Raw genomic sequence first — 16,198 nt, forward strand, 5'->3', positions numbered from 1 at the left:
AACATACGAATTACATCCCTCCTCCCCAACCTCCCAGGAACCCTTCTGTCTACTGAGCCTTCCATGAACTTTTTCAGAAAATATTCAACCCCTGCATGTGCTTACGAGCCCACATTACAGTTGCTTTGGAAAGAAGCACTCATTCTTTGAAACAAGCTCATGAGCTAGAAGCCAGCCTAGGTACCTCATGGAATTTCTGTGGTTTTATACCTTTGTAGATGTGCTTTTGTTTTGACTGGTCATACGAATAAAACATCTAATAATTTGAGAGGCAAATGATACCAGTTGCTGATTTTTTTTCTCCTTCCTTCAGTTTTAACCTGCTGACTCATTGCTCCACACGAAAGATAGTCCAAATAGAGTCTGTGGATCAGAGATGCCAAATTAAGCTGTATTGTTTTACCTTTCAAAGTACTTGGGGTTGGACTGAATGTTAAAGAAAGTGGGATAAAATCAGACTTTGCTTCTTCGTCCACTGTCCCTTTGAGGCTTACCATCAGTCACGTTTGTTGAGTGCCAACTTTGTGAAAATCATTGTTACAAGTCATCAAGACAAGGTCTTGTCCTTTCAATAATCACTAATGATCTAGGTAGAATGTATTATGGCTGTGATAGAGGGAAGTGGTCTCTAAGCATGTGGGGAGGGAGTGTGATAATAGAAACATTAAAACGGTGTGGATTTTTTCATCCTTGAGGAAGGATTCTTTTCTCATCCACATAAATCATAATTGTTTAACTCCTTTCTTAATCTGCGTTAGGACTGGCATCTGTTACGTTGACATGTAATTGCATGGCCCTGGAATATGTTGGCATGAACTAACCGCTCCTTTGTGAAGGTGTTTCCCTAACCCCAGGAGCCACTGAACTGCTCCATAAACTCTCTAACCCCAAAAGGAGCTCATTCTGAATCACAGATCCTTAAAGCTACCATCTAATAAACTATAGATATAAATATAATAAAATTTATTATCACCACTTTTTCTTTCTTGACCCAGGTAAATATTTCCAGGGACATATTTAAAATAAATACCTTACTGCAATTTTAAAAAATTTGTTAAAATACAATGTGGGTAGAATGCATAATTCAATATACCTCCAGGTAGCAACAAAAAAGATAAGCACTGTAACTCTATAGGAATACCTAAGAGGTGGTTTAAAATTACATATCAGTTCAGTTCACATGTGTGTGTGTGTATGCACATACATGCATATATGAAAAACTTGAAACACAGATCAGATTAGAATTGTTTTCCCTAGTTTAATAGTGTCTCTAGTAAAAGATTTGATTTTTAGGGAAGTTAAGCCTATGTTACCGAGAGGAATTAGGCATGACATTTTATGATTTAAGAGTAAATATTAGACCTTTTATTGTCTAGGTAAAGATAATTTCTCATATGTATCAATAAAGTTTGCCAAGCAATATAAATGTATAATATTAAGAGAAAGCCAAGAAAGCTCACAATATGCTATCTTCTGTAGCACCTGCGGGCCACCTTGCTGGTGAAAAAAAAAAGCACTTTGTTATTTCAGTAGCTAAACACTGCTCTCCTGCTTAAGTGAGATCCTGGGTAGACCACCCACCCCATCTTGAATACCATTCCTTGGCAGTTAGCGCTGCTGTCCTTTGATCTTGGAAAATGTCATACATGAGTGGGATACCAAGCTATTATCTTTATCTAAACTGAGGTCGTGGTCTTGACTCTTTCTGAATTTGAATTTTGTGTGTATTATATGATGTTTTGTAGAGTGATGACAAAGAGACAGATACAGCATCAGAAGGCAGTTACCAGCTCAGCAGACACAAGAAGAGCCCAAGCTCTTTAACCAATCTTAGCAGCTCCTCTGGCATGACGTCCTTGTCTTCTGTATGTAAACAAAGGCTTTGTGTTAATATCCCCCTGCTTCTGCCAACCTTGCTCTGCCACGCTCCTGCCCCTGTAAAATGGCCTTTTGTTATATTTCTCGGATTCCAGGGGTGTGAGAGTTTTGTTTTTTATCTAACCCACAATTAGCTTCTGGCTAGCTACATCTTCCTTTCTTCTCTTTTTTTAATCACAAGACAGTTCATATCCAAGATAAACAGATACCGTTTGTTTTGGATGTTAAGTACTTCAAAAATAAACCTAAGTTACCAACAAGATGAACCGCTAAACTTCTCTGTGCAGCGAATGGGGTAACTATTACAAAGTCTGCTTTTATCAGATATGATTTTATGTGCTCTTTGCAGGTATAGAATTGTACCTCTTTTAGCAGGTTATTTATTCTGACAACTAAAAGTACTGATTCACATTAAACGGAGAGGTGATTCTTTGCCTCATGGAAGGATTCAGAATGGGATTTTCCAAAGGAAGCTCCCTAAGTGTAGTTGCTCAGATTTGATTTGGAGAATTTGACTTTTTATAGAAGTGAGATAGTTTTGTGTGTGCATGTAGCATGTGTATAGAGATATATATGTATGTAAATATGTCAACATACATTTATCCAAATATCTATGATCTGTATATACATGCACAGATCTCATCAGATATGCTAAACCAATGATAAATCTGTGCTTAAATTCTTACTGGCCTTGCATTTTTCAAACTCTTTTAAAAAAAAATCTATTTAAATTGAATGTCTGCTGATAACAATCAAATGTATGGCCTTGGGAAGGCTTTAAACTTTCTTCATCAATCATCCATTTTCTACCCTTCCTGACCTCTAAAAGTGTATGGCTCAGTAAGCATTTTCTTAGCGTCAGTGGATGGGTAACATAGTAAAATTCCTTTTTAGTGCCTTGGATATTTGATAGAGCAATGTGTCACTGTGTTTTTTGTGCCTGGGGTTTCTCACATCCTCTTCATTTAACATTTTAAATTCTAAGCATGCCTAAAAATGGGACTCTGAGTGCCCCAACCATAAAGTCACCCTGGTTTGAAATGAGTCAGCACCGAAATAACTTTGCATTTCATACTTTTCATGTGTGTCTCTTACAGGCAGTTTTTGTTAAACACCAGTCATCATGTTATGTATATCATGTCAGGTTGTCTGTGCTGGTATGCTTTTTCAATGCCATATTAAATTAGCTGCTTTTATATGCAAACTAGAGAAATAATGGCAAGCAAAGATTACACCCGTGTAATCCTTGTGCTGGATTCGAGAGTGAGACAGAGACAGACACCGAGTGTTTTCCGACGTTTTCAGGTCAGCGGCAGTGTGATGAGTGTTTATAGTGGAGACTTTGGCAATCTGGACGTGAAAGGAAATATCCAGTTTGCCATCGACTACGTGGACTCACTAAAGGAGTTGCATGTCTTTGTGGCCCAGTGTAAAGACTTAGCAGCAGCGGATATTAAGAAACAGCGTTCGGACCCGTAAGTACATTTTGGAGTCACTATTTTCTCTTAGTTACTCTTGTAGAAATTGGGAAAGAAAGGAAAAAATTGAAGGGAAAGTATGTGTGTGACTGTGTTAAAAAGGAATGTTCGGGGAAAAAACGGGATTTGGGGGGGGGCGGAAAGAGTTGGGGAAAAATGCTGTTTATAGATTCATACGCCAAACTTACTAAATTATAAGAATGTCAGAGAAACACAAAGCATTTCAAGTTGGAAGGAATCTTTGAGGTCATCCTGTCCTGATTCTTTTTTACAGATAAGGAAACAAAGGATAGAGAAGATAAGTACTGTTTGTTTATAGCAGCACAATGAGTAATGGGGACTTGAGTCCCCTTTCTCCACACACTCTTAGACTTTCTCTAAAAGGAGGGATGTGTTGGGCATACTTTATAGTGCTCAGTGATGTAGAGATAGTTAAGATTCTAGAATAAGGTAGTTTCCACATTTAAATTATATTCTGCAGAACTTTAGGGGGAATTACTAATTCATTTTTGAAATCACAGGTTTATTGGCATTTCAGTTCAGTTATAAAAGTTGAATGACAGTCCCCATTTACCCCTGTGCAGAAGTCTGATTCTTAATTATTTTGCTAGCATAAGCCCAACCCTTTGTTTTTGTTATAAAAGTAGCTGGGCCCAATAGCTTTACTCTTTTCTTTTTTTAAATTTTTGTTTTACATTGAATATGTCCTGATTAGGTATGTACCAAGATTTTTATTTCAAAAGACAGTCTTTTTTAATTCTGCAAGCATCAAAGCCTTTTCTTAATAGGACACTAGCCAATGAAATTAAGCATCACATTAGAGGTCAGTTGTCTTCCCCTTGCCCTACAATAGTTAAGGTCAAAGGAAGAAAGGAATTCAGGGACTACCCCTTAAAAATCTTCAAAACAATTTAAAATGATCCATTCCACTGAAATCACTTAAAAGTTTAAGTATAAAGGTGTTGATGAGAACATTTATTATATACTACTTTCGCTAGTGTCATGAAATAATTATTCCTATCAATTTCTAATGCATTTTTAAAAGCACAAGTAGACATGTCACTTTTATTTTCTCTGACCTTCTTGTCTGTTCAATTCTCTTTTTAGATATGTAAAGACTTACCTGTTACCAGACAAAGGCAAAATGGGCAAGAAGAAAACACTTGTAGTGAAGAAAACTTTGAATCCTGTGTATAACGAGATACTGCGGGTACCTACGACCTCTCTATCTAGGAAAATCCCAAATGGTGACCTATGCATTTAAGAGGCCATGTCATCTTTGGTAGTATCTCTGCAGAGGAAGTCAGTCCCCAAGAGAGAAGGAAATGAATAACCACTTTCTGAGAATCTGCTTTGTATGAGATGATACACCGTGACTGTTGTATGCCTTGTCTCATGCACCCCTCCATACTCTGCCAGGGGTTATTATTATCTGCATCTCACAGATGAGGCAAATGAAGCTTAGGGAAATAAAGGAAACTGGATACACAGATGATAAAGTTGAGCACTGCAGCCAAAACAATCTTCTAAAAGCCCAATTCTGATCATGTTATTTCTCTGCTTAAAATCTTGGAGGACTCCCATTAGCCTTAAGGTCAAGCCTGCCCATTTTAACATGCACACCCCTCCCTTGAGAACCTGAGCTCTGGCCTCATCCTTCTGCTTTCATCATCTTTCTTCAGGTTACCCTGATTCCGTTCTGTTCTTTGGAGGAATTAGATTCTCTCACTCCGCTGGGACTTTCTCTTCCTTCAAACTGGGATGTTCTTCCCCACATGCTGTCCATAACTACTTCCCACAGCCTGAAATGCCTCTTCCTGTGAGAGGCTGTCCTTAACTCCTAAGTTTCCCTGCTGTCTGCTGCCTCAGTGTCTTTGTTTCACAATAGGCGGTGTTGACATTCAGCACTTTAACTGCTGGTTTAATTGTAAATTCCACAAGAGCAGGGATCAACTCTAGGTTGCTTGTAAACTGCATGCCTTGTGCAAATGACTTAACCCATCTGCACTTTAGATCTGCAAATGGGAGATAAGAAGAGTACCTATCTGGGACTTCCCCAGCAGTCCAGTGGTTAAGAATTGAGCTTCTACTGCAGGGACCACAGGTTCAATCCTTGGTGGGGGAACTAAGATCCTTCCTGCTGCATGGTGTGGCCAAAAAGTTTTTAAAATTAATTTATAATAAACAAAGAATAGTGCCTACCTACCTCAGAAGTTGTGAACATTAAAAGAGTTAATATGTGTAAAGTGATAAGTATGCATTAGTGTGTGTTAGTCACTTAGTCATGTCCGACTCTTTGTGACCCCATGGGCTGTAGCCCGCCAGGCTCCTCTGTCCATGGTTTTCTCCAGGCAAGGATACTGGAGTGGGTTGCCATTTCCTTCTCCAGGGGATCTTCCCAACCCAGGGATCGAACCCAGGTCTCCTACATTGCAGGCAGATTCTTTACCATCTGAGCTATAGGGAAGTCCATAGTATAGTATGCATAGTATGCATTAAACACTTAGTAAATGCTGACTGTTAGTACAGTGTCTGGGATAGGTACTTTAAAAATGTTTATTGGAAGGAGAGATGGCTGGATAGATGAGTGGAGAATATACCTCACTCAAATGCCCATGTTCTATCTTCCTTCAAACTATCTCATGCTGCCTTAGTCATGGGTAACAGATTATTTAAAACAACAAATGTGAGAAGTATTATTCATTCTCTCTTTCTGAAAATGCTGTCAAGTATTTGGTTATCCTCTGAGAAAAAGAGCGGCATTAAATTAACCCTCAGTTATCCATGAGTGAATTGTCTGTGGATTTTCTGTAGCAGGTTTTTAATTACAGTTTGACTGTGATATGCCTCAGCACCCTTGCTATTTCTAGGTCATCTACTTCAACCATGAACTCAGGAAAAGCCAGCTCATTTAAATGGTAAACTTAGAGAAAAGCAAGTCTACTACAACCAAAATGGACATTCATGTAGTATATCATAAAGCCAAGTAGAGATTATTTTTAGATTAGAAGGACTATTATCCCTTCCATAATTATATATAATCAAGAATTGACTACATTTCAGATTAAAACTGTTAAGATGCCCCCCAAAAACCAAAAAACAGGTCGACCTTTTCTTGAAAACTATTTTGTCCTTGCCAAATATCAGTGATTGGAGAGATTGTATATATATGGAGCAGGTGAAATATGGGAACTCTTCTGTACTTTCTTTTCAATTTTGTGCACATCTTGAACTGCTCTAACAATTAGTCTATTAAAAAAAAGTACCTTGCCCTCAGGTAGAAAACAGACCATTGGATTAAACTTCATTTTTATTTTTATTTTTATTTTTCCATTTATTTTTATTAGTTGGAGGCTAATTACTTTACAATATTGTAGTGGGTTTTGAAACTTCATTTGTATTTTTAGACTGAATTGGATTCATGTTATATCTACTTAGAACTAAAAACATCCAGTAAAAATTGTTTTTAGAGAGCTATTACCAACAGTGATACTTGAGCCATGATTTGCTTTTCCAGAGAGGGAAAGAAAAATCAGCTTTTGTGAAAGATGGATTTTAGCTCTTTGAAACAAGGCACTTAGAATAAGATGACTTTGCAGTATTTTTTGAGACTTGAAACCTAACAGATGAGAAAAATCTGATCTACACAGAGGACTTTATCTTCACCTCTATGTCATAACTTTGGCCTAAAATAATCTTATTTACCCCTTTAATTTCCTTCTTTGAACTGCAGTATAAAATCGACAAGCAAGTCTTAAAGACACAGAAGCTGAACCTGTCTGTCTGGCATCGAGATACATTTAAGCGCAATAGTTTTCTAGGGGAAGTGGAACTTGATTTGGAAACTTGGGACTGGGACAACAAACAGAATAAACAATTGAAGTGGTACCCTCTAAAGCGGAAGGTAAGTTTGGAGTTTTTTTGTTTGGTTTGGTGGTTTGGGGCCTGGGATTCAGGAGAGAGCTGCTATAGAATTCCATTTTCATTCAGAATGCTTATCCAATTTTTGGGATCATCATGTCTTTTCACTCTGTCCCATAAGTCTCTTAGGCTCCTTTCTATGTTTTCTAGTCTCTCTTCCCCTATCTATTCTTTAGTCTGGCTAGTTTCTGCTAACCTATCTTTTAGTTAAATAATTTTCTTATCTGCTGTGTCTAATCTAGTATCTATCTAATATCTAGATGGATATCTATGGGTCCTCAGTTATTATACTTTCAGATTTATATTTTCACTTGATTCTTCTTTATAGATTTGATTTCTCTGCTAAAATTCTTTATCTTCTCATTATCTTTATGAATTTATTAATCAAAGTTACTCAAAGTCTGTATCTGAAAACTTCTATATCTTAAACATTTGTGAGTCTCCTCTGATTTTTATTGTGTGGTCATTTGGTCCTTTGTCCTGGTATGCCTGTTCATTTTTTTATTGCAAGCTGGAGACTGCATATGAAAAATTCTAGGGGTAATTTCAGAGGATTTACTTTTGCATTTGATACACAGAGAAAGGACACACTGCCTCAATCTAAGCAAAGGATTAAAGGCAAAGAATTAAAAGCAAAGCACTCTCCTCCTAAGTTAACACTACTCAAAACGCAGCTAATGCCTCGAAGTGGAAAGAAAGCATTTCAGGCTACAACAGCTTATCCATTTGAACCCTATCTATCTTAATAATTCTTCAGCACCTTCAAATAGATTTGTTTAATCCAGTTTTTTGTTGTTGTTGTTCTCAATGTGAAGGTTAGTGTGATACATACAATTTATAAAAACTGTTAAGTATCTATACAGTAAAGCCATTCTACTTAAGGAATGGTTCCAAAATACCACATCAAAGTCACTTTAAGCTCTTATTTATAGGTCTACCCAAGACTTGCTAGTTAAGAATTTCTCAGAAGTTATCAAAAGCATCTCATTTTTAGCTTCCTTCTGTTATGTTTCTGACATACAGCCCTGTTTTGGCCATAAGGCTCTAAAAGACCAGAATTTGAAAGTAAAACTAACTGTTTTACAACAAATGTACATTTTTAAAAATGTATTTATTTATTTTAATTGGAGGCTAATTACTTTACAATATTGTGGTGGTTTTTACCATACATTGACCTGAATCAGCCATGGGCGTACATTGTAAAATGACTGTCCAGTTTTTGTATTCTTACAGGCATCTCCTCATCTGGTCTAAAATAATTAGGTTAATGCAGCTATGAAAATGTATTATTTGTCCCCCACCCATACCCTGGACTCTTCCTACTCCTTTAAAGAAAGAAAATACAGATAAGTTGCTTTATGTGCTGGCTGGATCACTAACAAAAATGTATGTGTTTTTATAAAAATCTAAGCATTTCAGAACACCTTTCCCATCTCCAGGAAAGCCATTCTGATTTCTCTGAACTGAAGGACTTAAAATGTGTTCTGGGTACCCCGCAGAGTTTTCCAGGATACACAGTGTAGCCTTTCCAGATATCAAAGCAACAGTCCATCTGTGATGGGGAGGGAAATTTCACTCCAGGGCACTCACGAATGATACCTAACCTCAGAAATGAGGCAGGTATGGCCCTGTAACAGAGCACACCAAACGTGGTGAATGGTTTGTGTCTCACACCTGCTGACATGCCTTCATCTTCCAGACAGCACCAGTTCCCCTTGAAGCAGAAAACAGAGGTGAGATGAAGTTGGCTCTCCAATATGTCCCAGAGCCAATGCCTGGTATGTACTGATTTTCTGTCCAGATTTATGGCCTTACCTTAGCCTTCCTCTCTCCAAGGATTTCTTTGAGTTCTATGGTTTTTTTTTTTTTTTTTAAATTTTCAAAGGTGAAGCTCTAAATTAACTTACTTAGTAAGGGTCCAAATGAGTCAATCCACACTTGTAAACTAGAAAATTTTCTTTATTTTTAATTGTGGTCAAAACACATCATATACAATAAAACCCCACATAACATAAAATTTTTCTTAACCATATTTGAGTGTGTGATTAGTTGTGGTTATGCATGCTCGCTCACTTGTGTTTGATTCTTTGCGACCCCATGGACTCCGCCAGGCTCCTCTGTCCATGTGATTCTCCAGGCAAGAACACTGGGTGGGTTGTCATCTCCTCCTCCGGGGGATCTTCCTGACTCAGAGACTGAACCCTCATCTCCTGCATTGACAGGCAGATTCCTTACCACTGTACCTCCTAGGAAGCCCATTAGCAGTGTTAAGTATCTTTACAATGCTGTGAAGCATGTCTCTGGACTTTTTCATCTTGTACACCTGAAACTCTGTACCCATCAAACCACAACTCTTCTCTTGACCTTCCTTCCAGGATCCCTTTCCTGGTAACGACCATTGTATTTTTTCTGTTTCTTTGAGAAAAGCTCTCATTTTTTTCTCAGCCCAGTTTATAGCCCTTCTTTTAACTTTGGCCTTGCTCTCCCCAAAGTTTGTATCTACATAGTGTAAATGGCCCTTCCTCTGTAGTGCTCTGATACAAATGGAACTGGGGTAGTTCTTCCCCCACAGGTGGGAATGAAAAGAATTCATATTAAGCCCCTAAGAAATTAGAGCTCATTTGTCCTCTACCCTCAAGGTCTCATTAGGGTAGGAAGTTTTTTCTTCAAAATTACAACATTACGTCCTTGATGTTAGAGCCTCAGGTCTCCAGCAAAGTTAAGGAGCAAGAGACTGTCAGGAAATGAGTGCTAACCCCTCTCTCATTTCCCACACAGTTCCCTAAGTTACTCTCCTTAAGAATTCATATGAGGGACATCTGTGGTGGTCCAGTGTCTAAGCTTCTGTGCTCCCAATGCAGGGGGCCAGCGTTCGATCCTCCTTGGGGAACTAGACCCCACATGACCAGCTAAAAGTTTGCACAGCACAACTAAAGAACCTGAATGCTGCATCTAAGGCCCAGCACAGCCAAATAGATAAATAAATAGAAATAAACGTTTCTTGAAGGTAGTGGGATGACAGAAATGATGGTGAGGGCAGTGATTAAACAGAGAAAGGCATTCCAATTCAGCTTAAAAAAAAAAAAAAAAAGAGAGTGAGGACAAGCAAAACATATCTTTAGGCCACATGGCACCCAAACTGCCATCCTGTTACATCTGGATCTTTTTAAAAGACAGATTCTTTTCTATATAATTTGTATCCCATCATTTATGGTCAACATACATAGAAATTCTGCTAGTCTCATTTCCCATTTCCCCCATGATTATTTTTTGCTGGGGGAGGGGCAGGAGACCCGCATGTGATGGACTCCAGCTTGTCTGAGTTTTTGCTCCTATAATAGTTTCTCCTCCCTGGAATGGCTTCCTCTTCCCCTAAACCTGTCCAAGTCTTTAGATGAAATCCCATCTCCTCCGTAAAGCTTTTCCTGAATGCATTTACCCTCACTGATCACATCATGTTCTAGAACATCGCAGTAATAACTTGGCATTTCATTCTATATTACATTTTACTGCTTTTATTGAGTTTCTGTCTCTAGCTTACCTGTAAACATTTCCCAAGCACATAGATTTCTTGCATTCCTTGTATATCCAACATCATTCCTAGCACAGGGCTGAGCATATAATAGATGCTCATTAAACACTGATCGGTTGACAGATTGGGTTCGCCCATCCAGAAAAACATGGGGTCGCAAAGAGTCGGACACAACTGAGAGATTAACATTTTCACTTTTTTCCCTCCATCCATGTGCACCCAACCTATATAGAAACTTCACACTAAGGCCAATTTCTCAGCATTTCCCTGTCTATAATATTGGCTCTTATGTGTGTCTATACAATACTCCTATAAAATGAATAACCACTTTTAACAAGAGTGACTATACCTAAGCCAGTACCTGTTTTGGTTACTTCATACTCAGATTTGTTTAAATGCCTCCTATGAGCACAGATTGATAATGGTATTCATATTTGAAAAGTATATGCGTCTCACTGAGTAGTTTTGAACATAACTGTAAATGGATGATTCACATGCCTAATATCTATAATTGATCTTGTTGAACCAAGCAAGACCCAGAAACAATGATGTAATATTCTGTACTTGCAATGAATTATTTTTATAGAGTTACTTGAGCTCAATACAGCCAGACTATGAAAGAGTTCATTAAGAATAGATATAATCATTTAGGATCGTATCATCAAGCACTCAGTCGCGTCACTGTGCCAGACTATTTTTAGATTGGCATCTTCAGAGGCAGCACTGCCAAGAGAGGAATGGCAGTGGAATTTCATTTTCTCTCTTTTTCTGTTATAGGTAAAAAACTTCCTACAACTGGAGAAGTGCACATCTGGGTGAAGGAATGCCTCGATCTACCACTGCTAAGGGGCAGCCATCTAAATTCTTTTGTTAAATGGTACCAGCATTGATAATTCTGCCTCCCTCTGTTCCACAATAGCCTGGCCTTTGCCAGTTGGTTTTAATTTTCTATAACTGTGATGCTGAAGTTCATCATTCATAGTATAAATGAAATAACTTGAGACAGTGGTGACACAAGCTAGAAGGATCTTTGACATGAACCCCCTGCAAGGCTCCATTTAGTTTAAGAGGGAATATATACAATGGAAACCAGAGGCCACACATTCAGATATATAATGTCTTCTAGGAGGTACATCTCCTGGTGAGGACAATATTCAGTATCAAAGGGCTTATGAAATGGCTAATGGTGATGCCACACCCCTTGTATCATTTGTGGAACATCTGTATTGTGGCCCATTTGCAAAAAAGCCTTTTGCATCAGCCTGTGAATACCTGGAAGTTTTTTGATAAACAGATCCATACTAATAATTAGCTCTTAAGAACTTGAAACAATTTGGGTTTTTAAGTTGCAAAGCTTTTCTCAGTTTTAATGTAAATGCCTAGCATCTAGAAAATAGTAACTAAACAGATGTTATTGTGCTGTCCTGACTTTCTCTAACTAATTTTATCTATATAGATTTTATTAGAAGACCAATTATAGCTATTTAAGTTTATATGACATTATTTAGGATTTTCCCTATACATGTTCTTCACAGATGTCAACTGGTAAGCCTTTCAGCTCAGGTCAATCTCCCATTCCAACTCTAGGCCCAACCCTTCTTGCCTTTACAAGATGCATAGTAGGGTAAATTAATTTCAATTATTACCATAAATTATATGTAAATAATCACAAATATGTAATATAATTTATTCCCAAAGTCAAATCTAGGGAATTGGAGAGGCTCCTTTTTCAATTCTGTACTAGACTAATTTCTTAGGCTCTCACAGATAATCAGGAGTAGATTTTAGAGGAATCCTCCAACAGTTGCTATATAGTAAATGCTAAATGTAGGTACCGAACTAAGTTGTTTGCTTAACCTGTAATTCTAATATTAACCTTATGAGGTAGGCATCACCATTCCCATTTCATAGATGAGGAAGCAAGTGTCTGAGACATTAAGTCAATTTCCCACAATACACAGCCAAGAAGTAGCAGAGTCAGGACTTCCTCAAAGCAAGTCTGGTCCACTCTAGTGCATAATCTTGCCAGCAGAATGCCCACCATTACCATCTCTCTGCGTTCTTTTTCCTTCCATTTCGTCTTGCCAATCCTCAGCAGCTGAAGCACACTAAAAGCATGAGAGTTTGCCGTCTTACTCCAATGCTCTCACAACAATGTTTCCTTTTGTAGTACCATCCTTCCAGATACGAGTAGGAAGAGTCGCCAGAAGACGAGAGCTGTGGGGAAAACCACCAACCCTGTCTTCAACCACACCATGGTCTATGATGGGTTCAGGCCTGAGGATCTGACAGAAGCCTGTGTGGAGCTGACTGTCTGGGACCATTACAAATTAACCAACCAGTTTTTGGGAGGTCTTCGGATTGGCTTTGGAACAGGTAACATGTGTTACATTTTTAATTTTCCATGAGTCTAATGCTTCTGGAGACACTAGAGGTTGGTTGGTTTGCTTCTTCCTAATGAAAACAGATACTCTGTTTCTGTTAAGTGTAGTGAAATGAATGAGTGAAGGAATGTCAGGCTGTGTGCCAGGGACTCTAGATATGAAGACTAATAGGGCGCTGTGTTTGCCCACACAGAGCTTAAGTTATTGTGGGGGAAACCAGAAAAGCCTTCATCACTACCCTTTCATGAAAAATCGTTTATGGCCCTTCATGGCTAAATGTGTGCTTTGCATAATAATAGCAACTAACATTTATGGAGCGCTGGTCACTGTACCCAGTGCTTTATTTGCATTATTGCATTCGATCCTCACAGAAGTTCTATGAGTTATTGCTAATGTTATGCCCAGAGACACTGATGTTCCAAGAAGTTAAGAAACAGAGCTAATAAGTGGCAGAGCCAAGATTCAAAATTGAGTCTGTTAGACACTAAAGCTGTAACTACACTTTCTTAGAGATCACCTACTGTCGCTTTCAACCCAGTGCTGGAATCCTCCCTCCTGTTCCATTATATACCTGACAGATTCTCATCTACATTCTGTATGGACAAGAAGAGAAGTCATTACTCTGAGAGTAATGAGAATAATCCCAATTGTGGAGAGTTCCATTATCAGACATCTCATATGATTAAACAGTTCTTTTCTTCTGTTGAGTCCCAGCCCCACTGGTGATGTTAAAACTCTTCCTAGCTGTCTCCATTGGTGATTATAATTAGGGAATGACTCAGTTTTTCCCAATGAGCTCTTCGTTTCTAAATGCAAAGCTTCCCTTTTTTGTCAGGTAAAAGCTATGGTACTGAAGTGGATTGGATGGACTCTACTTCAGAGGAAGTGGCTCTCTGGGAAAAGATGGTGAAGTCTCCCAACACTTGGATCGAAGCAATCCTGCCTCTCCGAATGCTGTTGATTGCCAAGATTTCCAAGTGAAGCCAAAGTCCACGGGCTCCTCCACTGAAAACCACAAGACAGGTGGAGTCTGATCTTGTAGGCAGAGATCCTCACCTTCCATCTGTTGCCTGGAACAAATGCTACATACATGTTAAAGTCAACCTGCACATACTTCTTTGGTTACAAAGACTAAAAAACTTAAATAACAACAAAATGTGTAACTTAATTTGTGACTGCAACGTTAAAAGAAGATGTTTGAGAAAGCTAAGAAAATCAAAGATTTGCTGCTGCATCAAAGAAAAAGCTGCCCAAAAAATATTAAATGTTGTTAATAAGCAAAAGTTTCCAGTTTGCCATCATGTGTTTCAAACCAGAAAAGGGTTAGGAAGGCCTCCCACTTGATCATTGAAAACCCTTGCAGGAATTGAAAAAATGTTGGTTGTAGAAGAGTGACTCAAAGATATTCCTACAAGCAGGGGGAAAAAAAAATAGAATATCATGAAGATAAAGAATTTGTTCATAAGAAAACTATTCACTCTGTAGTCTCTACTGAAATATGGAATTCCTTGTTAGGGCAATGAGACTGACTTTACTGCATGTATTTTTGCTTTGAGAAGTGTTCCCTTTTCCCACTGTTAAAGTCTTATGTGCTTTGGTGCCACCCACTGGCCATAGGTGAAATTAAGTTTTTGGCTTAATTTTCTCCTAAGTTTCCAAGCCTGTATTTTATCATAGGGTACCCATATATAAAACGAAGAACAAAAACTTTGCATATATAAGATTCTGTTTTTCTTACAACTCTACTATATGAAGCAGCATGAGAGTGGTCACAAACATGATTTGCGACAAAGTTTTAATTAGAATGTAAATTGTTAAATTATACTGTCCTTCCTATGTATGTATAATTTTCATAAAGTATTTTGTAAAAACCCTTAGAATAAATTATTATATGATTTAATGGTATTGTCAAAGTAATCTGACTCCTTATTTTAAATGAAATACTTTATGTTAGGAATCTTAAAGTCCAGGACTTCCCTGGTGGTCTAGTGCTTAAGAGTCTGCCTGCCAGTGCAGGGGACACAGGTCTGGGAAGATGCCACATGCCATGGGGCAACTAAGCATGTGTGCCACAACTACTGAGCCCATGCGCCTTAGAGCCACGCTCCGCAACAAGAGAAGCCACTGAAATGAGAAGCCTGCACCCTGCAATAGAGAGTAGCCCACACTGATCAGAACGAGAGAAAGCCGGCACACAGCAGTGAAGACCCAGCACAGCCAAACATAAATAAATAAAAATTTCCAAAAACTTCTTTTAAAGAAGGAATTCTAGAATCTAAATTCACAAGCCAGGCTAAAGAACTTCTGGGCTAATATTTCTCCAAAGTCTTTGAGGCAACTCTGGGCCTGATTTTCTCTAAACTGAAAGCTTCAGCTATGTTATTAAGAGTAGAACTTTTATTTTTTAGAAGTAGCTGAAAGCTTTGAAGGTAAGTTGTCATTTATTCTTAAAGTTTTCCATAAAGACATTGTTGGGTCATTTAATACACGAATCATCACTCCCTGTTAGAACTCCACTAGCTCATCATTCCCAAAACAAGCTGATGATGGCTCAGCGGGTAAAGAGTCTGCTTGCAGTGCAGGAGACACAGGAGTTCAGTCCCAGGGTTCAATCCCTGGGTCTGGAAGATCCCCTGGAGGGGTAAATGGCAACCCACTCCAATATTCTTGCCTGAAAAATCACAGAGGAGCCTGCAGCCCATGAACTCAAGAAGAGTTGGACATGACTGAACAACTAAGCATGCATGCAGGCAGGGGAAGCCTTGATGGAGACAAGACAGTGAGCTCTTAAAATAAGTATCTAACAAATGTCACTGAAAACAGCTCCAGTGCTTGCCTCTTCCCCCAAACAAATGCTAGAACCTTTGACCCACTAGTAAAAGCAGCTAACCTAGAACAACACCCTTGCCCCATTGTCTCTCAGTAAAAGCAGTAAAAGCAACTAACCTAGAACAACACCCTTGCCCCATTGTCTCTCAAGGTCTTTTAGGAGGTTGTTTATCTAG

At 38.5% G+C, this 16,198-nt stretch overlaps 1 protein-coding gene across 9 annotated transcripts in view; it reads left to right on the plus strand.

Moving 5' to 3' along the window:
• The window catches only part of SYTL2 (synaptotagmin like 2), a 118,726-nt gene extending 103,628 nt beyond the window's left edge, over window positions 1-15,098 (plus strand). For 6 of the 9 annotated variants that reach the window (XM_043451469.1, XM_043451471.1, XM_043451470.1 and 3 more), the window contains 8 exons: window positions 1,746-1,865; window positions 3,184-3,353; window positions 4,464-4,566; window positions 7,090-7,260; window positions 8,977-9,055; window positions 11,587-11,686; window positions 12,980-13,185; window positions 14,029-15,098. In XM_043451469.1, coding sequence (XP_043307404.1) covers window positions 1,746-1,865; window positions 3,184-3,353; window positions 4,464-4,566; window positions 7,090-7,260; window positions 8,977-9,055; window positions 11,587-11,686; window positions 12,980-13,185; window positions 14,029-14,174 — 1,095 coding nt within the window. In that variant the 3' untranslated portion in view covers window positions 14,175-15,098. The remainder of the gene's footprint in view (window positions 1-1,745; window positions 1,866-3,183; window positions 3,354-4,463; window positions 4,567-7,089; window positions 7,261-8,976; window positions 9,056-11,586; window positions 11,687-12,979; window positions 13,186-14,028) is intronic. The other 3 variants (XM_043451472.1, XM_043451466.1, XM_043451468.1) reach the window with 1 other exon arrangement.
• The last annotated feature ends 1,100 nt before the right edge of the window (window positions 15,099-16,198 follow it).

The sequence above is a fragment of the Cervus canadensis genome, chromosome 29, assembly GCF_019320065.1.
Source record: "Cervus canadensis isolate Bull #8, Minnesota chromosome 29, ASM1932006v1, whole genome shotgun sequence".
NCBI classification, from domain to species: Eukaryota; Metazoa; Chordata; class Mammalia; order Artiodactyla; family Cervidae; genus Cervus; species Cervus canadensis.